The sequence below is a fragment of the Leucopleurus acutus genome, assembly GCF_964270905.1.
Source record: "Leucopleurus acutus genome assembly, chromosome: 11".
NCBI classification, from domain to species: domain Eukaryota; kingdom Metazoa; phylum Chordata; class Mammalia; order Artiodactyla; family Delphinidae; genus Leucopleurus; species Leucopleurus acutus.
The window spans coordinates 12,023,361-12,049,799 of record NC_139152.1 but is presented as its reverse complement, the minus strand read 5'-3'; the positions used below and the strand labels follow the sequence as shown (position 1 = coordinate 12,049,799).

At 40.6% G+C, this 26,439-nt stretch overlaps 1 protein-coding gene across 1 annotated transcript in view; it reads left to right on the top strand.

The window, feature by feature from the left end:
- GUCY2C (guanylate cyclase 2C) overlaps positions 1–26,439 on the top strand; it is a gene marked incomplete at both ends in the record, with an annotated part of 69,227 nt that overhangs the window by 11,105 nt on the left and 31,683 nt on the right. The window contains 9 exons of the mRNA XM_082849719.1: positions 793–889; positions 2,899–3,016; positions 5,097–5,229; positions 9,956–10,041; positions 12,392–12,503; positions 18,845–18,926; positions 22,218–22,323; positions 25,531–25,593; positions 26,210–26,281. Coding sequence (XP_082705845.1) covers positions 793–889; positions 2,899–3,016; positions 5,097–5,229; positions 9,956–10,041; positions 12,392–12,503; positions 18,845–18,926; positions 22,218–22,323; positions 25,531–25,593; positions 26,210–26,281 — 869 coding nt within the window. The remainder of the gene's footprint in view (positions 1–792; positions 890–2,898; positions 3,017–5,096; positions 5,230–9,955; positions 10,042–12,391; positions 12,504–18,844; positions 18,927–22,217; positions 22,324–25,530; positions 25,594–26,209; positions 26,282–26,439) is intronic.

The following is a 26,439-nucleotide window of genomic DNA, read 5'->3' as shown; positions in this document are numbered from 1 at the left end:
GATTTCCTGGTATCGCTTGAAGTATCATTTGCTGTTATAATTAAGCGTTTGCCATATTAAGAGCCTACCATATGCAAAACGTTAACCAGGATATGGGGAACAAGAAGTATAAGATGATTCATGTCATAAAGTGTTTACAGTTCAACTGGACAACACAGTGTGTGAACAGATCTAATGAAGTGTCTCCCAGCTTATTCATCTTACTCATCAATCCATGCATTTGGGAAATCTGGCTGCAGTGGATAGGAGAGCTTAGAGAATCAGACTGGAACTCGATCACTGAAATCACTTTCTGAGCTAAGAAGCTGCGACCAAAACCCAAGGAAAGGTGCTTAGGAAGACTTCATCAGTTCTCACATTAATTTATATCTTTTCCAGCTCCTTTACAAGTGGCAGTGCCCTTCACTTACCACTGAAAATAGCTTCTATAACTACTCCAGCCTCGTGTAATGGAATAAGCACAAAGCCAGACTCCAATACTTGACTATCAGAATTATTCATCCACCGGTTTTTTTATCTCATTGACATTTTAGCTACAGTCTCCTTAAATCAGTAAAATTAAGGGCAAGGACTAGAGGATTCTTTTTAAGATCCCATGCAGTTCTCCTCTGCTTCTATGACTGTAAATGAAAAATAAAAGGAGGGGGGGAGTAAATTGGAGGAACTGGTGTCAATCTTAAAACACGAATGTAGCATGGACTTACTGGGTTCAAATTCAGGCCCCCGGTTCCCTTCCTGCTTGGGAGTAGACTATTGTACATTTTTCTCCCTGTCTTGCTCTCTCTCCTGCAGTGATTGTTATGTGTGGTACACCAAACACCATCAACATCCTCAAGGGTGACCGAGCAGTGGCTGAAGACACTGTCATTATTCTAGTGGATTTATTCAAGTAGGTATAATGTTTGGAAGAACTCTCCTCCTTTCAGAAAGGAAATACTCTAAGGATTTCTGGAAGATATTCTCTTTTCTCACGTTTTGCACAGCCTAAAATGGGATTCTGTATGAAGATAATACTTTAACCAGTGTTTCATTTCTTCTTTATCACACCCTCATTCTTATTTAATTAATTATAGCTTTAGCAGAGATGTATACCTTTGACATCCCTGTCATGTCAAATACAAAAGTTTTATGAAATCCCCATTAAACCCGCATGCTCATTCAACAAAGATCCTGGTCTTCAGCTTGATTTTAAGGTGTTTTTTTTCCAGGCAGTAATAAATCAACTAATATCCCAATCATATTTCTGAGAACGTGGGCCCTATCTATGCCTTCAATTGCTAATGGCCTTTGGTCCTAGATTATTTTTCCTTCAGCCACCTTCGGTAAGAGAAAAATTCCCGTTAAGTGAATTTGATTTACACAGTTATTCTTTGCCGTCTGTGGTATAGTCATTGGGTGGTGATCTTTTCCTCTGCACTTATCTGGAACTAAGGGGAGAAAATTCTGGAGAACAGAAACTACCTTTTATCACATTCCCTCTTTTCACTACTCATTTTCTAACATGGTTGGAGACCCCACAAACAAACTGTGCAAAGGTAATATCTGAGTCAGATGAGGCTTAAAAAAGGTGTTGCTGGTACACCTGTGTCCCTTGCCCCATCAGCTAGCTCATATGACTTCACTTATCTGATTGGATCATTAATCATTCCCTGTCCGTATTCAGACCAGAAGCTATTCCTGCACTATATCATATTTGCCTCGTCATTTCACCCACACTAAATGCACTTGTCCCAGTATTGAGAAAAATGAAGCATAGGAAGTGCAGGCCTATCTTGTTCACAAAGATAAGCTAGTCAACCGAGCCTTTTAGCTGCAGAATACGAAAAAGAGGGGAAAATGATCAACATTTTATTCCTACAGCCACATTGATAGCTGCTTTCAATAGCTGCTTTGCCCTCTGGAAGGAGGCCTCAATGTAACCAGGCTGGTGTAATTTTATTTTTAGCAAATCCTCAATCAACTGCCGAAGTGTTGGCATTCTTTTGTCACTATTCCCTAAGGACCTCTGGGTCTGTTTCGGAATGCTCATGAGATAGATTCATTTGAAACTAGACATAACTTGGGTTCAAATTCTAACTCTGACACTTCTGGTTCATTTGCCTCTTGGGTATTACTTAGTATATCTTGAGATTCTCATTTGTAAAGTGAGAATAAAAATGCCTACTTGATAAGGATGCTTTTAGGATTAGATGTGACAATATGCGCAAACTATTCAACACAGTCCTCTGTACGTAGATGTGTTCACCTACTGTTTGCCTATTAAATGATGGTCATCCTAGTTACAGTGGTTCAAGCTTGTCAGGTTATTTGCATATTAAAACATTAAAATGATTAGGAAGCTTGGGACCCATATGATTGGCAGTGCCATCCCAGATGGTATCGAGGGTCCACAGTGTACCAGATACTGTCTAGGAGTCGAGGATACAAGGACCGATAATCTAATGTTAAGAAGCTTACAGTGTTAGAGAAAATGCTTAGTCTTTTCATGCTTATGTTTCACCATCTGGAAAGTAAATTTAATTCATAAAATTTCTCTCTATCCTATCCCTAAATCTCTAAAGTGTTATGAGCACTTAAGGAAAAGAAAGTTTCCAGGTATAAGCCAAGAGTCATTAAGCCTTGAAAAGAAGCTTATGTGCCCAGAGCCCCTAAGAAAGCTTCCTCAAAGAAGTGTCTGTGTTCTGATCTTCCTTTCCATTTGTGTATGTTAACCACAGCTGCCTAATTTCTGCTATTCAAGGTAGCAGGTGTAGAAGAAACTTATCTGGGAAAAGTAGAACATTTTGCAGGAAAAAGATGTTTTAAACTATTTCAAGCCTGCTGTATGAATTTTAGAAGCTCCATTTCTATTTTTGGAGGAATCTAATTTTCATGAGAAACTTGTACTTTTTATTCCAGTGACCACTACTTCATGGACAATGTTACAGCCCCCGACTATATGAAAAATGTTCTTGTTCTGACACTGCCTCCTGAAAATCCTGTCTCAAATAGCTCTTTCTCCAAGAATTTATCACTGGTAAGCTTCATATACATATATATATATATATATATATATATATATATATATATTTTTTTTTTTTTTTTTTTTTTTGGCAAGGGTAAAGTATCATTCTTCCATTTGGGACCCCAATTCTAAAATAAGCAATTCGTTTTTTTCACTTGTTCCAGTTCACTCAACAAATGTTAACTGAGGCCAATAGCAGGATTCCTGCTACTAAAACTGTTACTATAGGTCACTGCGCTAGGCTCTAGATCAACACCACAGTGCACACTGCTGTAACATCAGAACAGAAATGACAGTGTGGGAAGATCAGAAGAAGCCCTGCTAACGTAGGGGAGGTAGAAATTAAACAATGAAAGATAAATGAAGTCCCCTACATCTTAAAGCAACTTTCTGCTGGCCCTGATATCACAGTTCTACCTCTAGAGATACATATTCCTAGGTTAAGACATTGTCCTTTTTTCTTTAAATTAGGTTGGCCATTGTTCAGATTTGTCCAGGCGAGGCCTGGTTTATTCCTCTTATCCCAGCATCCCATCTGGTTTAGCATTTGTCCCAGAAAAAGAACCTCCAATTGGACATTAAATCATTAATGTCTCAGGACTTCCCTGGTGGTCCAGTGGTAAAGAATCCGCCTTCCAATGCTGGGAACGTGGGTTTGATCCCTGGTCAGGGAACTAAAATCCCACATGCCGCGGGGCAACTAAGCCCACGCGCCACAACTACTGAGCTCACATGCCTCAACTAGAGAGTCTGTGTGCCCATGTGCCACAAAAACTGCAGACAGAGCCCATGTGCTCTGGAGCCCACACACCACAACTAGAGGGAGAAAGCCCGAACGCCACAACTAGAGAGAAGCCCACACGCCGCAAAGAAGACCAGACACAGTGGAAGAAAATAAAGAAATTTAAAAAAATATATTTTAAAAAATCATTAATGTCTCAATTAAATGCAAGACCCCTGCCTCTAATACCACTTTGGGTTTTATCAGTCACTGCACCTTAACGTGACTAAATTCATCGGATGTTTTCTGCCCTCAGACACAGTTGAGAGCAGGTTTGGAGAGGGAAGTGGAGGGGCAGTCTGTCCTGAGGACCCTGAACAACTTTGGGATGACAAGGCCCAAAGAGCAGTGAGGAAAGTTGGGGACCTTTGAGAGAATCACAGTTTTGCCTAGACTAGCAGTTCTAAGCCCTGTGTTTTGCAACCCTGCCAAAATTAGGGGCTGCAACTCCTTTGGGGGCTGGGTCTTAACTGATTCTTTTCATGTCATGAAAGGATGATTTCAGCAAAAGACACTGAAACCAATGAGAAGTGTTTTAGTTTTTCCTTTTTATATTTTCTAGCAAATATACTTCTGGGTGTAGTAGTATTCACATATCATTTGCACAGCTTCTAGGCTCTGGCAAAAGTCTGATTCTTCACAGGTGGGAGTTCCAAAGTGTCTGAGCCGACAGAACTCATGTGGTCTCTGGGGGGCACAGAACTTTTCATCCATAGCCCATCTCTGTGAAGACAACCACACAACTGTTGCAAAGGCAGAGGAGTTCTGACCCCCTTCTTATGTTTCCCAGGGCAGACCTTTGTGGCTTGAACTAACACCCAATCAGGACTATCTCCAAAGCAAATTCAATGGTATCACCCAATCAAAACTCTTCCCACCCCATCAGAATACTCAAAGGCAGTGGGGTTGTTTTTGTTGCTGTTCTCTTTTCCTCTTAAATGAAAGCGTTATTTCTATATGAAACCTTACAGGAATCGAAAATGCTGTATGTTGTCCTCCCTGGTCGAAGTAAAATATTTTCTCATCATGGGAAGGAGGAAGCACAGCTGCTTTTAGATACTTCCCTAAAGGCAGGGTATGCAGTTTATTGATCCCAAGAGAAGACAGAATTGTCACGTGGGGATGATAAAGAGCCCTGGTCCAAGAAAAGTTTTTCCAAAACTTCCTTTAATACCACCCCTACAATTCCCCTAATATTCCTTTACCTTTCCAGTTACCCTGCTCACCCCAAGAATGTGTTTCTCCAGGTTCAAGACCAGAATCTTTTTTTTTTTCTTGGAACTCATTTTAAGATTTTCCTTTCTCATTCAGACAAATGATTTCGCTGCTGCCTACTTTAATGGAGTCTTGCTCTTTGGACACATGTTGAAGATATTTCTTGAAAATGGAGAAGAAGTTACCACCCCTAAATTTGCTCATGCTTTCAGGAACGTCACTTTTGAAGGTACCGGTTTCCTAGGAGCAAACAACACTTACCTAACAGTTTCTAGAGGAATCTGATGAAATATGGGCCCTATGGGCAGACTTTGGGAAGCAAAGAGAGGGTGTGGCAATAAATGGATCAACAGCTAAATACCTTTTAACTTAATTGGAGGCAAACATAATTGCATAAACCTCGGGGATGCTATAATCTATAACTAGACCCCAGTTTATGCTTCAGAACTTGAGAATCTTTGGATATCAAAGAAAGAGCAGGTAGCTCAGGCCCGGTACTTATGAACAAGCTCATCACAGGGCATTTCGGGCAGTGATGTCCTGACTCTGCTTAGAGACCAGCAAGAAGAGAAGTAGCTGCAGTTTAATTTTCGTCCTTCCATATCTCCCTTTCTGTCCTTTCACCATTGAGTATGATGTTTGCTGTGGGTTTTTCATATATGGCTTTTATTATGTTGAGGTAGTTTCCTTCTGTTCCTAGTGTGTTGAGTGTTTTATCATGAAAGTATTGAATGTTGTAAAATGCTTTTTCTGCATCAATTCATATGATCATGTGGTTTTTTTCTTCATTCTCTTGTAGTGTATTATATTGATTAATTTTTATATGTTGACCCATCCTTGCATTTCAGGAATTAATCTTATTTTGTCATGTTGTATTCTCCTTTGAATATGCTATTGAATTCTGTTTACAAATATTTTGCTGAGGATTTTTAGATCAATGTTCATAAGGGATATTGGTGTGTAGTTTTCTTTTCTTTTGGTGTCATTGTCTGGCTTTGGTATCAGAGTAATTCTGGCCTCATAGAATAAGTTAGGCAGTGTTACTCTCTCTTCAGGTTTCTGGAAAAGTTTGAGAAGGATTGGTGTTAATTATTTTTTTAATGTTTGGTAGAATTCACTGGTAAAGTCATTAGGTTCAGGGCCCTTTCTTAGGGGGTAGAGGGTCTGGAGATTTTTGACTACTGATTCAGTCTCCTTACTAGTTATCGGTCTATTCAGATTTTCTGTTTCTTCATGGTTTTGTTTTGGTAGGTTTTGTGTTTCTAGAAATTTGTTCATTTCAACTAGGTTATCAAATTTTTTGGCATACAGTTGCTCATGGTACTGCCTTATATTCCTTTTTATTTCCTTAGAATTGGTTGTAATGTCTCCACTTTCGTTTATGATTTTAGTAATTCAAGTCTTCTCCTTTTTTCCTTATTCTATCTGGCTAAAGGTTTGTCAATTTTGTTGAACTTTTTGAAGAACCGACTTTTGGTTTCAATTGATTTCCTCAATTGATTTTCTATTCTGTATTTCATTTATCTCTGCTCTAATCTTTACAACTTCCTTCCTCTGCTAGCTTTGGGTTTAATTTGTTCTTCTTTAACTAGTTCCTTAAGTTGTAAAGTTAGGGTGTTGATTTGAGACCTTTGTTGTTTTTTAATGTAAGCATTTATAGTTATAAATTTCTCCTTAACACTGCTTTCACTGTGTGTGCCCCGTAAGTTTTGGTGTGTTGTTGTTTTTTGTTTTTTGTTTTTTTCGGTACGTGGGCCTCTCACTGTTGTGGCCTCTCCCATTGCGGAGCACAGGCTGCAGACGCGCAGGCTCAGCGGCCATGGCTCACGGGCCCAGCTGCTCCGCGGCATGTGGGATCTTCCTGGACCGGGGCACGAACCCGCGTCCCCTGCATCGGCAGGCGGACTCTCAACCACTGCGCCACCAGGGAAGCCCGGTGTGTTGTATTTTTATATTCATCTATCTCTAGGTCTTAAAATTTTTCCCTTGTAATTTCTTCTTTGATCCATTGATTGTTTAAGTGTGTGCTGTTTAATTTCCACAAATTGGCAAATTTTTCAGTTTTCCTTATGTTATTGATTTCTAACTTCAGCTCATTGTGGTCAGAGAAGATACTTTGTATGATATCTATCTTTTAAATTTTACTGAGACTTAATTTGTTGCTTAACATATGGTCTATTCTGGAAAATGTCCTACAGGCACTTGAGAAAAATGTGCATTCTGTTGTTGGGTAGAATGTTCTGTATTTGTCTCTTATATCTAGTTGCTTTATCATTTTGTTCAAGTCCTCTGTTTCCTTACTTATCTTCTGTCTTGTTATTCTATCCATTAGTGAAAGTGGAGAGTCCACTCCACTGTCCATCTCTCTCTCTCTTTTTTTTTTTTTTTTTGGCTGTGCTGAGTCTTTGTTGCTGCGCATGGGCGTTCTCTAGTTGTGGCGAGCAGGGGCTACTCTTCGTTGCGGTGTGTGAGCTTCTCACTGTGGTGGCTTCTCTTGTTGTGGAGCACAGACTCTAGGCACGTGGGCTCAGTAGTTGTGGCTCGCGGGCTCTAGAGTGCAGTTTTGGTAGTTGTGGTGCACGGACTTTGTTGCTCCGCAGTATGTGGTATCTTCCTGGACCAGGGCTCAAACCCATGTCCCCTGCAGTGGCAGGTGGATTCTTAACCACTGCGCCACCAGGGAAGCCCTGTTCATCTCTTAAGTCATGTAGAAAACAAAAAGTGGAGTAACACATTGTTCTTACAATAATACTAGATTTTATAATTGCTTGTGTATTTACCTTTACTGAGATCTTTATTTCCTCACATGGCTTCAAGTTACTGTCTATTGTTCTTTCATTTTAACTTGCCAGACTCCCTTGAACATTTCTTGCAGGGCAGGTCTAGTGGTAGGTAACAAACCCTCTCAACTTTTATCTTAGAATGTCTTACTTTCCTTTCACTTTGAAGGACAGCTTTGTTGAATAAAGCGTTCTTGATTGACAGTTTTTTCTTTTAGCATTTTGAACATATCAGCCCACTGCCTTCTGGCCTTCAAAGTCTATAATGAGAAATCTGCCTATAAATCTTATTGAACATCTCTTATATGTGACGAATCACTTCTCTCTTGCTGCTTTCAAAATTCTATGTCTTTGGCGTTTGACAGTTTGATTATAATGTGCCTTGGCATGGATTTCTTTGAATTCATCCTACTTGGCATTAATTGAGCTTCTCGGATGTTTATATTCATGTGTTTCATCAAATTTGGGAAGTTTTCAGCCATCATTTTTTTAAATAGTCTCTTCACCCGTTTTTCTGTCTTCTCCTTCTGGGACTTCCACAAGGCATGTATTGGTCTGCTTGCTGGTGTCCCACAGGTCCCTTACACTCTGTTCACTTCTTTTCAATCCTTTTTATTTCTGTTCCTCAGATTTGATAATTTCCATTGTCCTATATTCAAGTTCACTGATTCTTTCTTCTGCGTGCTTAAATATGCCTTTGATCCCTCTAGTGAATTTTTTATTTCAGTTACTGTACTTTTCAGTTCCAGAATTTCTTTCTGGTTTCTTTTTTAGGTTCTCTACCTTTTTATTACTATTTACATTTTGTTCATACATCATTTTCTTGACTTTATTCATGCCTTTCTTTAGTTCTTTGAGCATCTTTAAGACAGTTGTTTTAGAGCCTTTGTCTAGTAGATCCACCATCAGGTCTTTTTCAGGGATAATTTCCACTGGGTTTTGTTTTTTTTTTCTCTTATTTTGAATGAACCATACTTTCCTGTTTCTTTGTATGCTTTGTGTTTTTTGTTGAAAGCTGGACATTTGAATCTAATAATCAGTAATCCTGGAAATCACATGGGGAATGGGGAATTTTCTCATTCCCCAGGGTTTGCTGTTTTTTGGTTTTGCTTTTTGTTTTTATTGTTGTAGACTGTCTCTGCTGAGGATCAGCCTGAGGTGTAAACTTAAGGTCTTCTCAGGTCTTTTCTGAGCCTCTGCCTTCCCCTGGGCATGTGTAGTAGCTTTCTAATTTCCCCCATATATGCAGTTGCTTGAATATTCTAGTCTTCAATGTCTGTCTCTCAAAGGGGAAAAAGAGAAAAACGAAGGAGGATTGAGGGGACCACCAACCCTTTACATCCCTTGACAGTCATAATCAGCAGAGGGGGAAGGGCTTCAACAATGGGGGAGGTGCAGTGGCAGTGGCTGCCACCATTTTGCCTGCACCTCTGTGAACCTGCTAGCTGTACCTATAACCTGGAACAAGTTAGTAATATTTCTGACCTCAGACTTCTCATCAATAAAATGGAGATAGTAACAGCTTCTATGTCATGGTATTTGGGGAAGAATAAAATGATAAATGCATATAAAGCACTTAGCACAGAGCCTGGTCTAGTAAACACAAAATAAGTATTAGCTGTTATGTTGAACCATGTGAAATTGCTGATATTTCATCAATTTTTTTCTTTTACCTAAACAGCCATTTCATAGGCTCATCCTATATGGCTATCATTTCATAGTTGAGAAAACTGAGACTCAAATAACTTAACTTTTTCAACTTAACTTTTTCAATGTGTTCAGCTCATACATGGTAGTGAGGGATTTTGACCTTTTTACAGTCTAAGTTAGATTATGGAGCGACAAACACTGTGCCACTAGTTTAGTCAATACTCTCAACAAAAACTTGTCACTAATAATCAGGAGAAGTCTACTGACTGATTACATTTAGTGTCACCATTCTAAATGCAATGAAAAAGAATTTTCCTTCTAACTAAATAACATCTCTTATAAAAATATCCTTCAGAGATCTCAGGGCCAAGAACCAATCCAGATGCCCTCAGATTGCATCATTAAGGTCAATTTTTCAGTAAAATAGAGCAATTTGAATCTATTTTATACCCTCTGTCAGGATGTAACTGGTCGTTCAGTCAAGAAGTCAACAATGGCATCTAACTCTTTCTGCTTTTGCCCTAGGGCGTGTGGGTCCAGTGACTTTGGATGACTGTGGGGATATTGACAATACTATGTTCCTTCTGTACACCTCTGTGGACACCAACAAAGTATGTCTGACTTCTTATCGGCAACTTGGGGTTAAGTGACTAGGTGAGGAGGGTTCTCCTGGAAGGTAAATATTGGGCTGGCCAAAAGGTTTTCTGTAACTAAGATCTTACAGAAAAACCGAACAAACTTTTTGGCCAACCCAATACTAGCAAAGGAATTAGAGAAGTTATGTTTAGAATCTAGAAGTTAGTTTATTTCAGATTTATGATTATGCCCCCCTTGGGGCCGTATTCCTTAAACATTTTCTCCCATAGAACTTCTTATTCAGAATATCCACTCTATTTACTGTATAAAAAATACCCACCCAGAAAACACTGGTATAAAGACCAGACTGTTGATGGGATACCAATGAGAAGGTGATGTTTTTTTCCTAAGAATTGTTTATTCATTTCCACAACTAAAAATTTGAATGAAGCATTACCTCTTCTCTCTCCTTCTGAAGTCTCATGAAAATCATTAATTGTGTAATCCCTCTGGCACATACAAACAGCCTTCTAATGTTATGCTTTATGTTCACACACTATATATACATAGTACATATCTATCTATAGATAGGTATTTACACACCTACATATGTGCTTTATATTCACACACACTATATGTAATACATATCTATCTATCTATAAATAGATAGATAGACATATTCACACACCTACACAGTAGGTTCTTTGAAGAAAGGGGTGGATCTCATTTCTCCACGTCTCCTGTGCTTAGCTTCTTATCTGGCACATAGGTGACGGCTGCTAAGTGTTTAATTTAAAAACAAAAATACCTGCCTTTATGTCACCCAGAGTTGTGCCCATCATGAACTAGAAGCCACTGTTCTAACCAACCAAATGGCAGGTAGAAACCTTTTCTTCTTTAAGAAGTTAGGTCCTGACATAACCAGGAATCTACTAGAAAAAGTTTTTCATTTTTTCATGTAATTTTCCAATATGAGCATTCTGACATCCCTAACCCATATATTGAGTGTATGTATTGACCCAGCTTTGTAAAAGACAACTATAATGCGAAATGTGGAAAGCAAGAGAAAAGATGCTCAGATTGAGAAAGTTAAACTAGAAGTTCGGGGTGGGGGGTGGCAGCATTTCAGAAAAGTAAAGCATCGTTTTTAGTTACATTGTTTTACTTATACTGAACCTTTACTACAATGCTGTATTTGGCATCATACCATGGGAATACCTTAAAATGCAATCTGCTCGATACTTCAGTTTCTAATAGTAACTACTGAGGTAACTACATGCCCCTCTAAGTTATTTGCACCTGGGATGATGGCTTTGCCTCCCTTGGAGAGAGGCAGATACCTGCGGTGAGATTCTATGTCAGCCTTATGATTGCTCTTCAAAATGAAAAATGTGGTTCTGTGCACTTGCTGTCTCCACAGGCAAGTCTAGTTGAACTTTTCAATAATCTAATGCCATCAGTTGTGCTATATGATATGTATCTATGGGGAAACCAGGGGTTAATTCTCAAAACATAGGGCTATAGATAAGTTATTCCATAACCAGAGTAGGTCTCAGTAGAGATATAATCTACCAGCCCCTAATACATAGGATATTTTCTATCCTCAATATATGCAAGTTTATATTCTGTTTTCAAGTTAAGAGTATAATTTTGAGAATGTAAAATTTTGTCCAGAATGTTTTGAGGGAGCAGTGGTGAATTTAGAAGGATGAACATTTTCCAGATGCCTCTTACAAAACTGACTCAATATATGCAGCAGTAATTTAAGGGTATATTAATATTTCCATTGACAGATTACTTGAAAAAGAAACCTTTTATCTTGGAAACCTAGTGAGTGCCGTGTCTAAGAAAGTACATTAGAGCGTAGGGCTAGAAGAGATTCAAAAATTATGTAATTGACAGAACTTAAGAAATGTAGAATTCTCTAGGAGCCCCTTGACGTGTATAAATATGGATAATGGATGTTGGCTATGGTGCATTTTCTCAAGACATCATTTTTAGTAGCAACTTAATATTGTGGAAAACACTGCTGCCTCCCTTGTCATGTGACTTGGAGCTAGCCATTTAATTTTTCTTGCTTCTATTTTAACATTAGTAAAATGAAAGACTTGAACTAGAAAGACCCAAAGAATCTCTGCTGGGCAGGTGTAGCATATGGTCATAAAGAAACAGAAAACTAATCGGCCCACATGGAGCTTAAATCCATGTTCATGGTGAGAACCAAGTAGATCCTGACTAGGTCCTGGCTGGTAACATTTACCTTGTTTCACTGAGAAACATTGCTATGAAATTCAAATGTCATTGGGCAGCACGGTTAATCTCATCAGAAGTCATTCTAAAATGTCTTTTTCTGTTCATCCTTCTTCTTTTCATGCCCCGACACAGTACAAGGTTCTTTTGACCTATGACACCCGCATAAACCAGACTAACCCAGTGGATAAGAGGCCCACATTCATCTGGAAGAACCACAAACTTCCTAAAGATAGACCAGGCAAGGGTAAGATATCCTTCATGAAGCTTCTTTTCCTGAAATTGTCTTTTTGGTAAGGAGAGTAAATTCTGTGGTTTATGAAATTAGCCTGTGTTTTTTGTTTTGTTTTGCTTATTGTCTGTATTAGATTTGCCAGGTTTGTAAACATGGACTTTACGTCTCTGTCCAATGAATAATATTACAGTTCTGATAAAACACTGAAGATATCCCATTCTAATTTAGCTATAACTGTCTTTAAGATAGGGTGTCTTTAATAGGGTGTCCTACCTACCCCTTGACATAAATTTTCCTATAGAAAACTAGGTTTGGCAATTGGCAAAATGAACACAGAGACACATAGTCTCACTCCATTTACATTTTACTGAAGGAAACTCATGGAATGTATATTTCAGCAAGGAATACTCGATGTCATTAGGCTGAGGGTGGTAAGTGAGCGTGGCCTCTGAAGTCTCCCCCGTTTCCTCAGAGGACACATACTTGGGTCATAATGACGGTCACCTTCCTACCTGAGATGAGGTCCCATCATGTCATGAAAGCCCTAACACGGCTAGGGCTTCACCCATGCAACTTGCCATGCAACTGTATAACACTGACTGTCACTGGACAGGGCCAGCTGAGTGTCTCATGGGCAACAAGGTCTTAGGACACTCTGCCCATGGCTGTCTTGGCCAAGGCTTTCCACAATGAATAGTAAGTAATTCCATATTACTAATCAATTTTTAGGAAAAAAGTTTAAATTTGAACAAATATTTATGCCCAAAGATGCCAAAGAAAAAAAAAAGGTGGAAACATTATTAATAAAATGACTTAGAAAACTGCAATGTATTCAGAAGTGGGGCAACATGCAACCAATTAAAAATAATTATTTACAAAGAATTTTAAATGACATTGGAAGTTATGAGTAAAGTAATACAGCTTTTTTATTTAATGAAAGTCTAACTTTGCAAAACAATGTATAGAAATAAGACTGCAGAAAAGTATGCTAAAATGTCAATAGTCGTAGCCTCCGAGTAACAGTATCCTAGATTTTCTTTTTGCTTTTTTATATATTTCTTAATTTTCTAAATTTTCCATAATGACTCTATTAATTTACCATTTTTAAAAAATATTAAAAATTATAAACTAGAAATACTTCTATCCTAGCCCTGCTCTACAGCCAGAAACTCTGGCTGAAAGGTTGATCTGGCTGAAGAGAACAGTTCTGATTAAATGGGCTTGTTTACATTATAGCTGTAACTATGTTTCTAGTTCTTGTGTTCCATGAGTCAAATTTGGTTAAAAATGAATCCTGTGTTTTTAGTCAATAGACATGAGGCAGTTGACTGAAGCAAAGAGAGAGGTAGGAAGTAGGGATCCCATTCTTCTAAATGATTTACTGTCATCATGGCTTTTTAAAGTTGATTTGTTTTCTTTAGCAAGCTTTTTTTTTCTTTTTAATTATCTCTAGAACCATCTTCAAGCTTCCTAGATTCAAGCCAAACTTGAATATATCTCTTTTCTCACAGGCTTCTGCAACTCTATGCTTCTTTCTTTTGTAATTTTTTGAGTTAAAATTATTTTTCCTTTTCCTTAATTATAGCCCTCAGTGACAGAGTTGGGTTGTATTTTTAATATATTTCTTTAAAAGTTTTTAGATATTTTGGTTATTTAACAGAAAGTCTGTACTGTGTAAAATAATGAACTTCTCAAAACATGATTTTTGAGAGAGTTCTCATTATTTACCTAAACGAGATCCCATTAAATATTTACATTACATACGACAGGGACGTTGCCTCATCCTGGGCAACTTTACTTCATCCTCAGTTAACTAGAAAATTCAGTTAGCCAGAGCTTTTCATTCTTTAACTGTTACATTTAGTTTCAGACTTTACAAATTAAATAACTCAGTCTTTCAAATAGTATACAAATAAGATAGTCATGCCCGGTCTTTCATCTGTGTACACAACTGCCAACTAAGTAACAGAACGTTTCATCAGGAGATTTCTACCATCACTGTCTTTTCATTCATCTGACAAATATTTACTTAATGCCAGACAATGTTCTAAGCACCTGGGACGCAGCAGTGTACAACGCAGATCTGGTTCCTGTTCCGCACCCAGGCCTTCCTCAGCTACCTCCTGGGTTCCAATGACATCCATCTGTCTTCCTGCTCAGCCCCACCTCCTGCCCACCTCAAACCCAACCACCACTGCCGCCAGAGGGATAGCGCAAATCCAGTCGCATTACCCAGCTGCTCTAACCCTTCGATTGGCAGCTCCACTTTGTCTTCAGAGTCCGAATGACTTGTTATAGCACGGAATGTCCCTGATCTTCCCACGTCTCCAGCCGCCTTTTTCATCTTACCTGAAATCTCTTCCCCACCCTCTCAACTTCCTCCTACTTCCTTAAAGAAAGGGTCTTGCAGCTTCGTGCTCCTGGGTCTTTATTGATGCTACTCCCTCTGACTAAAATCTGTCCCACACACCCCCATAGAACTAGTAAACAACCACTCATCCTCAGTGTGTAACTTGGATTTCACCTTTCCTAAGCTTTTTCTTAGCATCTCAGGGGGTTATTGATCTTGCCCTCATTACACCGGACTTCTAGCATATTACTTATATCTCATTTATTTGTTTACACCATACACCGTGTAAGTGTAGGGTCCGTTCTTTACTCAGACACGGTGCCTTGAAAGGAAGGAAAGAAGGAAGAAATGAAGGAAGGAAAGAAGTGAGGAATGAAAGGCAGTATAACTATGAATATGCTGCTATTCAGTACTAATCTAGACAGTGTTAATTTCAGTCCACTTACTCTCTAACTATGAGTATCTTCCTCTGTTAAGTCAGGAGATTTGTTAACTGATCTCAAAGTTCTTTCCAACGATCATGTTCTATGACCTTGGGGTTATAAAACTCAATCTGCATTCACCGTCTATCTAGTTAAATAGGCTGTGATAACCACAGTAGCCACCAGAGGGCAGCAGAAACTTAACCTTAGAACTAATGTGATACGGTGATTTACAAGTATGTTGAATTAAAAATTACTGTATTTAAATAGTATGTAGTATATTTAAATATCATAATTATATTTCATGCAATGTGATGTTTATACTAGGGAAGAATTGAGAGGGGCTAAGGACTCAGCAGATATTCCCTCCAACTTATGCTGTAGTCTGGAGGCTGGGTGATTTTAGTAGACTGATGAGTAGAATTGTCTGCACTGTTGAAATTGTATTTCTCGTACTCACTGTTGTTTTTTGTGTGGGGTTGGGGTTATAAGAGTGGTGGTGATGGGAATGGAAGTGGTGATTGTAGTAATAAACGGAATTCACCAAAGTCAAATATGCCCACAATGCAGCTCCACCTCCAAAGGAATAATTTATTTCTGCGCTAACGAGAATAGAAATCCAGGGCTCACATTTTCACTGTTAAATTTTCCCCTTAGCAGAAAACAAGATAACAAGCAGAGGCAAAGTTATAAGTTAGCAAAGCATAACTCCTTCCAATTCATCCCTTATAGAAAGTTGCTGCAGTATGAACCTTACTAAACCCTCTACCTCAGAAAAAAAAAAATGGTTAGCTCATTAGAAGGACATAATGTGATGAAACAAAAATGGTTCAAAAATACATGTGACATGTAAGCTAAGTGTAATAGCACAAGAGATTTTTTTATGTGAATTTATTTACATATATTATTTGGGCATTTTTCTTTGCCTCTTCTCAGAGAGTGAGATGAGCAGGGCCAAGTTTTTATTCAATTATTTATTTATTCAGTAATTTTTTATTGATACGTGACCAGGTACCAGGTCTGGTGCTGCGTGCTAAAGGTATCAGGATGAGCAGACAGAAGACCGGCCATGCCCTCAAGGGTCTATGTTATGGTGCCATGAGAGAGAATACAGTGTGAGGTGTTGAGGTGCTACTTGAATAAGATCTGGCCACTCATCATTCCAGGGACACCTTCATTAATTATATTTTTATTGTATAAAAATTCATGCACATGATTTTAAAAGCCAAGAGTAGAAATATTCATAATGGAAAGAGTGTACCTGGTCCCACCTCTGTGCACTCCTGGTCTTGCAGTCCCTTCTGCTTTGTTTTTTTCATATTTTTAAATAATATGCATATATTTTTTGCTTTGTAAGCTTTAGATGTTATCTATTTATTTCTTGTATTGATAAATGAAGATATAGTTCATTTTCACTAGCCCTACTTTTCTGTAAGCTTTCTCAATATAGTTATATCTTTTTGTCAATACATTTATTGGTGCCTTGTAATTTTAATTAATTTTGCATAAGCTTCGAGTTCTATCAAGTATATATAAAAGTTCTTGCTTCCCAGCTTTGTAAGATGAAGATGTTAGTGTCACTTTCCTTTCTTCTACCTCCTTCCCACCTCCCAGATTCTCCTGTACTTTGCTTTAATTTGTCTGGACTGATAATATTTTTTTGGTAGCCATATGAAGCCCTCTGTCATTTACCTATCAGTTGAAAATTACTAAACATTTTCATTGTTATTATTATTTTTATAAAGTTAGATAGCATGTCAGGATAACATTTCTTTCTGTATAACTCCAATGTCTCTCCTTTGTGACACACACACACACACAAATGGATTTTTTAAATTCCAAATTCTCAAACTATTTTACTTCGTTTTATTTTTAGATGCGCCTTCCTTGATCATACTTCCCTAGAGTTTCTGATTGGGTCTCTCTTATTTATGCTATAAAGAAAAAAAACCTGTCTCCTTCACCATATTGCTATTACCTTCCAGCTTCTTACACACTATCTGTTGCTTGGAATCCATTCCATTTCTTCTTCTTGAACCCTCTAACTTCCTATTCTAATAGGGATCTGCTGAGGCATGTTTGAACAACGACTTTCTTGTACAGTTGTTGTTTCTTTTTTAATTGATTTTTGGCTGCATTGGGTCTTCATTGCTGTGCATGGCTTTCTCTAGTTGTGGCGAGCGAGCCGGGGCTACTCTTCTCTGCAGTGCGAGGGCTTCTCATTGCAGTGGCTTCTCTTGTTGCAGAGCTCAGGCTGTAGAGCGTAGGCTCAGTAGTTGTGGCGCACGGGCTTAGTTGCTCCACGGCATGTGGGGTCTTCCCCTGCATTGGCAGGCAGATTCTTAACCACTGTGCCACCAGGGAAACCCTCTTGTACAGTTTTATTATTGTTGTTGTCCTTCTTAATCTAGGCTTAGTCCTCTGCACACTCAGAGTCTGCTTCAGTGCTTCGTTGGGTTGGATCCACGTTTTCCTGAATTCCACTGACTCTTCTGCGAGTCTCTCAAATTCCTCCTTCTACACAGCTTCACCTACATGCTAATAAATCACATTCCTTACGTACTTCATGGACTTCCCTCAGTGACCCGGTTGAGCTTGGAAAGGACCGGTGGGCAACACTGTCATGTACTGTTCACTCCACACTGTCCTACTTTTCCTCCAATGTGTTCTCTGTATTGAAAAACAGTTGTCTATTTCTTCCTTTGTGAATCCTCCTTAGGTATATTGGTATCAAAGACATCAGATAGTCTTCCCACCAAAATTATTTGTGTGCCAGAAACTATTTTATGTCCTTCTAACATTTGATGATTCCCGTAAGAAACGAGATGTCTAAACTATAAGGGTAGATGAAATTAAGCCACTTTGGAGCACATTCCAGTCGGTTTTCCTCATAAACCAAGGATGCAGGATCTGTATTACCAATGAAGAGATTAATAAAAGACAGATATCTTTTTTTAATTTAATTTTTATTTTATATTGGAGTATAGTTGATTTACAGTGTTGTGTTAGTTTCAGGTGTACAGCAAAGTGCTTCAGTTATGCATATACCTATATCCATTCTTTTTCAGATTCTTTTCCCATAGAGGTTATTAAGAGAATATTGAGTAGAGTTCCCTGTGCTATACAGTAGGCCCTTGTTGATTATCTATTTTATATACAGTAGTGTGTATATGTTCATCCTAAACTTCTAATTAATTTATCCCTCCCTCCCACTTTTCTCCTTTGGTGACCGTAAGTTTGTTTTTACATTTGTTTGTTTTTAAGTCTGTTTTAAGTTTGTTTTTACTTAAGCTTGTTTGGAAGTCTGTTTTAAGTTTGTTTGTTTTTAAGCTTGTTTGCTTGTTTTGAAGTCTGTGAGTCTGTTTCTGTTTTGTAAATAAGTTCGTCTGTATCATTCTTTTAGATTCCACATATAAGTGATATCGTATGATGTTTGTCTTTCTCTAAAAGACGGATAGCTTAAAAGGTCTCTCCTTTTCCCCATCCTCAAGTTATATTACACAGCTAGGATCTTGTGGGGTGTGCGCATTGTCTTTTCAAAGGTCCTTACTGGTGCGTTTTCACCGTCTTCTCTGCCCCAGGCCCTCAAGTGCTGCTGGTCGCCGTCTTCACTCTCACGGGGGCAGTGGCCCTGCTCCTGCTCGGCGCCCTCCTGGTGCTCAGGTACCTTGCAGCCCCTCTAACCTGCTGTGCTCCCCACTCAGAGAGGGAAGGGGGCAAGAGGGAGAAGGCACGTCTGTGGATGCTAGTATACATTCACAAGAAGCTCTCTGGACAGAGCTAAGATCATGAAGGCATTCAGCATCAAAGACTCCATCAAGGGCAGAATATTACTCAGTGGATGGATTAGAGCTTTGCCCTCAGAGACGTTTGAACTCAAATTCCAGTTCTGGGCTTTACCGGTCGTGTGGTGTTAACCATATTATTAGCAACTTAAACATATTACTGGGCTTCCCTGGTGGCGCAGTGGTTGAGAGTCCGCCTGCCGATGCAGGGGACGCGGGTTCGTGCCCCGGTCCGGGAAGATCCCACATGCCGCGGAGCGGCTGGGCCCGTGAGCCATGGCCGCTGAGCCTGCACGTCCGGAGCCTGTGCTCCGCAACGGGAGAGGCCACGGCGGTGAGAGGCCCGCGTACCGCAAAAAAAAAAAAAATGTTACTCAGCTTCAGTATCCTCATCTGAACTCTTGTGAGGAGTTGAAATAAGGTCCGTATCGTGACCATATACCAGGCATTCTACAGGTAGAAATAGCTATTTCTGCTGTTTTATTAGTATATTGTGGGCAATTTCAGAGTCTCTATATTACATACTTTCAGGCTGGAAGAGGCTTTAGAAATCATCCATTCCAAACCTCCTGCTTTAGCCTGAGGAAAGAGAGACCCAGAAAGCCAAATGGCTTGTCTGGAATCACATCACCAGGTAGTGTGTTGGGCCGAAGGTAGAACTCAGTCCTTCTGACCATCAGTTCCATGATTGCTCTACTCAGCTTGGACACATGAAGAGCCTAGTGCAGTGCCAGAGACATAGTCTGTATACTCAGAAATATTTCTTGAATATATAAATGAATGAGTGAGTCCCACACTACCTCCTAATCTATGTGTGTTAAACACACAAAACTTTCTATCCCATTATAGTATCAGGATCATTCCCATTTCCTAACTAAACCAGACAACAGTTTTTCTCTATGTATCACACGCTTTGGTCTGTGTGTCACTGTACCTTCTCATGATGAGAGTCCAGTCTGTTGCATGTCAGTTAAAGGTTTCTGCAGGAAAGTGGGTAGATCGTTCTCTTCAGTCTAAAGGCAGAGCTTGACTCCTGTGACTCTGTATTACCAAGAAATGTAAGAGATGATTTACAGTGTATGGTGACCATTTAGTTGAAGGTAAGAGGAAACCAAAATTTGAGGAGAGTAAAGGCAGCCAACAGCAGGGCCACAGATGTGGCTATTGTCCCTCAGACACCAAGTCCAAATGGGCGTCAGCTTAAGATAGGATGAATCACAAAGTAAGAAACAGTAACAGGTGGAAACAGGCACTTTCCGTTTTCTCTACGCAGGGAAGGCAGAGATAGGGCTTCCTAATGGCGAGAGCAATACTGTGTCCATGAGGAGATATGGAAGACAGATGTTATTCTTATAGTTTTCCATTCCAACAGCTATGCAAGAAAAGTAGTGAATGATTTATAGCTTCCTCTAATTCAGTATGAATGGCAGTTGGCTCTGTGGAGTCCCAGGAGTCTTCTGCAGTGCAGAGATGAGAGTCTGCAAGCCTTCAAGGCCCTAATAGTCACGCCACTTGCCACCAGGTCTTAGGACCAAAATCTTTGGCCAATAATATACTATTTTATATGTATCTAATAGAGGAGTAGTCAGAGTTAGATGGAAGCATAGGAAGAGAATAATCATTTCTGCTTAGGGGACATTCACAACGTCATCATCAATGACCTTGAGAAGGTGAATAGGAGTCTGTCAAATGAGCACAAGCAAAGACAAACTCAGGGACAAATAGGCCAATGGAAAAGAATACAGATTCTAGAATCTGACACGAGCAAGCGTGAGAACTTGGCATATGATGGGAACATTATGAGTCAGTTGGGAAATGATGTTGGAACAGTAGGCTCTCAACATGAAAAAAATGAAATGAAAGCCCTACCTGAAACAATACACAAAGATAAATTTCATTCCATATGGATTGTAAATGGATTACAGACCTAAATGTGAGAAAGCAAACTCAGAAGAAATTAATAGAAAATGACTTTATGTCTCAAGTAGGAAAATACTTCTCAGTCAAGATAAAAAAGAAAAGTCAAAGAGAAAATAATATAACCATGACCTTAATAAAATCAAAACTTTTTATACAGCAAAGCTCAATAAAGCAATAAACCAGAAGAAGGCATTTGCAACACATCAAAGGACAAAAGATTTGTTTTGCAGAATTTATAAGGAACTCGTGTAAATAAATAAGGCAAAGACAATGCAATAGAAAAAATGGGCAAAATTATGAATAGGCAACTCTATAAAATAGCTAGAAAATATTTGAAAAGATATTTAATCTCTCTATAATCAAGAAAATGAAATACAAAGCAACAAACACCGTTTCACATACATCCTAAGGGTTAAAAAAAGTTAATGCCAAATGTTGTTAAGAATACGGAGGAAACGGGAATTTTCACAGTGAGAGGGCAAATTGGTGCAATCGCTTTGGGAAACAATTTGGCAATGTCTGTAAAGTTGTGAGTGTGCATTCCTATAACCCAAGAATGCTGCTTTGTCTATACTATCTGGGGGAAACAATCACAAATTCTTGACATTTTGAATGTTGGGTTACATGTTGTTACTTTTTCTCTGTGCTTTTCTATTTTCTTAATGGATTTTTTAAAAGGCACATATGCCGAAGAGGAACTGGCTTATTTGGGAATCTGATGTATCCTCTGTTTTCGCCTCACGCTTTCTGTGACATCAGTTGAAATTTTTTTTTTTTTTTTTTGCTGTACGCGGACCTCTCACTGTTGTGGCCTCTCCCGTTGCGGAGCGCAGGCTCAGCGGCCATGGCTCACGGGCCCAGCCGCTCCGCGGCATGTGGGATCTTCCCGGACTGGGACACGAACCCGTATCTCCTGCATCAGCAGGCGGACTCTCAACCACTGCACCACCAGGGAAGCCCAGTTCAAATTTTTTATTATAATAAAGGGTTGCCTTAGTGAAGGATCTGAGAAAGTGAAATGAAAAAGAAAAAAAAAAGAAAGAGTACAGAAGACCATCAGAAATCCTTACAGGTCCACAAAAGGTCAGCACTCACCAGTTTGGAGAACATGGAGTCACACCATTGGGCCAGCTGTACTCACCGCGTATCCACCTGAGGGCATCATAGCTCTAGATTTCTCCTAGTGTTCAGAAACCGAATGGCATGAATACTAATAAAAACCTATTGGCTGATTCTATCCCTTTCACAGAAAATATAAGAGAGACTATGCACTTCGACAGAAAAAGTGGTTCCACATTCCTCCTGAAAATATCTTTCCCCTGGAGTCCAATGAGACCAACCATGTTAGCCTAAAGGTAAGGTTTCCCTTACCTGGTGAATGCAAGGGCTAGTGCAACTTGCCAGGGATTTGACAAGACTTTGGTACGTGGTATGAAATGTTCCAGGCCAGGATCATTTGTTTCAGAATCCAAGACTTAGATGTTTTCTAACTCTCAGCTTCCTGTCTTTCCCTTGGCTCTTCATTGCACTAAATGTCAGCTACCTGAACCAATGAACACTTTGGTGGAGGCTGAGATATGGTGTGTTACTCATTCTTTGCATCTGACCCAGAAGAGAAATGCACAGAGTGAGAATTTTTTATGGAAGGGATACGGAAATGGGAAGAGCATTTGAGCTCCTCTAAACCTCGGGGAGCTACTCTGCTTATACTGAGGACATGTGACTTACTTGCTCGTTGCTGACAAGAGAGGTCTCTGCTGATATTTGCCCACATTCTCCCTCAGCCAGGAAATCTCAGCAGCAGCCCCGTGATAACTGCTCCCATCCGCTGAGGTTGATGCGGGACCTAAGTGGTCTTACCTGCTCCCCACAGGGACCTCATGAGATGAACTTTACCGTCATAATTTTGCCGATGAGGAAATTGAAGGGCAAAGGGTTGAGAAGCAGGGCAGGGTCACACACAGCTAGGGAGTCAGATTGCTACAAATGGTAACAGCTAACATTTCCTGAGCACTTGTTATGTGCCAGAGGCATTGACCCGTTTCATCGTTCCCGAGCACTTTGAGGCAACAGGGCTAGAAATTCAGGAGCGTGGCCACAGCGTGAACCCAGTCTGTGTAACCGTGAAGACCACGATCCTAACATTCACCATACACCACAGCCTTATCAGAGGTTTTATACCGAAGCATACTAAGAGGAGATGGAGTTCCAGAACCTCCACGTGAAGGAGTGAGCAGGGTCCCTCAGAGCAGGGCCAAGCCAACAGGATCGTGTGACCTGGTGCCTCCCTGCCTAGAATCAGCAAAAGTAAAATTGCTTCATGGGTCAGGTTTGTGCTTGGAGCCTCTCCGCCAGCTCCTGGCATTCCACCCCAAGTCCTGCACGCTGCACTCTGGTGCCTCAGGTCCCCTCACGGCTGTGCGAGGGCTGGGTCTTCCCATCCTCCAGAAGTGCGCCACGCTCGAAAGTGATGCTCCTGTTACATCCTGAACCACAAAAATAAAGGTGCTGTTGGCAAAGGCCAGGGACTTGCCCGGCAGTCCAGTGGTTAGGACTCCGAGCTTCCACTGCAAGGGGCACGGGTTCGAACCTTGGTCAGGGAACTAAGATCCCGCATGCTGTGCAGTGTGGCCAAAAAGTTAACCAACTAACTCACCAAATAAATATTTCTAAAATTAAAAAAAAAAGACCAATCTGTCTCAGGCAAGTGTCAGGATGAAATCGATCTTGTGGTCATTCACAGTAAAATGTAAACAATCGTCAGATTATTGGATTTTCAAAGAGAGAATTTATTGACCTGAATGACTTACCAGCAGTACCCTGGGAAGGGGAGAGGAGACCTTTAGAAGGAGTGAGTGGTCCCCTGCCTCTGGTGTGACACGAGGATGGGCTCCCACGTGGTTCACCTCTGCCACGTCCAGCCACGGCTCCACTCCTCACAAGCCCCCCCCACTGCCTCAAAACCCCAATATTGCACTTTGTTCTTTGGGGTTAGGCCTAAAACATTGTGTCTCTGCGTGTTTTCTTAAAATATAAATACTCCTAGGAGTATACCCCATCTACCCCTTGTCAGGCATGACATAATTTTTATGAGTTAATTCATCAGTTGGCTAAGGAATAGGTCTTGGGGACAGTAACCAAGAAGGAAGAAGGTTAGAAGTGATTCAGAGCATTGGGGAGTCGCTGTCACTCTGAGGTGCAGCCCAGCTAGGGAGCAGGCGGCTGGGAATTGACCTTCCGTCAGCAAAGTCTGCAAAAGGGGAAAATGCCACACAACCAGACAGGCGGTGGTTCGAGCTCTGGATAAGGAAGCAAGACTAAGGGGCGAGATGATGAAGAAAGCATCCCGGGCTAGAAGAGAGAGGGTCGGAAAACCAAGGCAGCCAGAGGGAGAGAAGTCAGCAAAGCCCCAGGGGAGAGCAACAGACAGAAGAAAATGGTAAAGATGCAGAGGACTCATTTGAGGATAAAACGCCTGTGCTTGCAAGAAAATGTCACAAAGTTTGTCTCGGTTGATTCCCAGGTATCCCTGAGTTAGGATTGCCCAGATAAGGAAGGGACTGAGGCTCAAATGGTTTAAAGGACGTATCGAGGCCTGAGCGGGTGAAAAGAATACTAGACAAGAAGTCATGCTTGGGTTCCATGTGTTCTTAGGCCACGTGTGGTATCATGCCACCCTGTTGTACCTCATGTATAAAATGAGAAACAGGAGAAGGGGAGACAAGTGGCATTTATTAATCTGCAGTGTGCTGGGCATCATGCTTGGAATTGGGTATAACTTATTTCACTCACATTTTCAAAATGTCCCTATGAGGTAAGTTTTAACAAATATAATACACAGGTTTTTATGAGAATCAAGTGGAAAGATGCAATAGCTCTCAATCTGTTTTCTGCCTTTAGACTGGCAGACCAAGAGCCATGCTAGCCTGCAGGTGCGTGCGTGTGTGTGCGTGTGCGTGTGCGTGTGTGTGTGTGTGTGTTACGTTTCGTTCCACATTTAACTTTTTAAAACATTAATTACCAAATACAAACATCTTGGAATGGCATAGAAAATGCATATTACAAGCTTCTCTTGACAAATCAGATGATCCGGCAACTCCAGGCTGAACCCAGAGCTGATGCGGCTGTCCTCTGAAGCCCCAGCACGGCGTCCTCACTTGCGTTGCTGCTTGTGCATTTAGGCATGAGTTCGCAACTCAGATGCACAGCGTGCTCCCCTGAGAGCGTCTGTCTGGAGCTACAGGCAATGGCTCCCAGTAGATGGGGGAGCTGAGAGAGAAGGAAGCAAAGGAAATCGCTGGCTGAAATAAGCCACAGGAGGAAGGGAGGGAAACCCAGGGTTAAGCTGGCGGATACTTGGAAGGAAGATACCCTTGGAGGGAGAGCGTGAGAATGATAGGGAACACACGTCAATTATGACAGTTTTTCTGAGCCCGCCCAGAGTGCTGTGAGCAACTACAACAGATACAGCCCACCCACAGAGCCTCTCAGCCTTCACTGGCAGGGGGTGGAGGGAGACTAGATATGGAGCTTCTGGAATAATTGGCCTTTCCTTGTGGCAGATCGATGACGACAAGAGACGTGATACAATCCAGAGACTGCGACAGTGCAAGTACGACAAAAAGGTGACTCTAGTCTCCTCTGCTCTTCTGAACCCTCAATCAGGGGTATGTGCTGGGCCTTCTGACTCATCGTCGCCCCAGCTCTGATGTTGCCAGTACGATGGCCGGGGTGCCCGGGCTGACCCCAAGGGCTGTTCCTGGAGCCTTCCAAGGGGTGGGCAGGGCTCTGCTTCAAGGGTTACAACACTCACAAGTCATGAGTGTATTGAAGGAAAAATAGAATTTTTGAGAGGGAGAGAGTTAAGGAAGGAAAAGGAAAAATTAAAGAGATTCAGAGTAGTCCAGGCAACCCTGTATATATTTCAGCTCATTGCAGTGGGAATATGACAATCCCATGGGGGGGTTTGTATCTTCCTTCCCTCCCTCCCTCCTTCCCTCCCTCCCTCCCTCCCTCCCTTCCTTCCTTCCTTCCTTTTCATTTAGTCATTTTTAAGAAACATTCCCATCTGAGCCTACCATATCCCAGGCACTAGTTACCAAGGATATAAACAGCAATAAAAGTGTTACCACTCTCGAGAGCTTACAGTGTTGTGGAAAGATAGACACGTGAGCAAATTATTATAACATGCATATGAGTGGTCATGCTACATTATCTCCTTAATTCAATGGGTCTTTGCAGCGAGTGATTCTAAAGGATCTCAAGCACAACGATGGCAATTTCACCGAGAAACAGAAGATAGAATTGAACAAGGTACGCGTCCCTTCCTTAAAACCTTTAAGTGAGAAATAGCTTCACCCCATTCTCCCCAAGCATTGAGGTCCCTGGTGGAGCAAGGTGTTATTGGGGATGCTGACAGAGAAGCCCTCAGACCAAGAAATGGGTGATCATACTCGCTGAAAATTGTACCA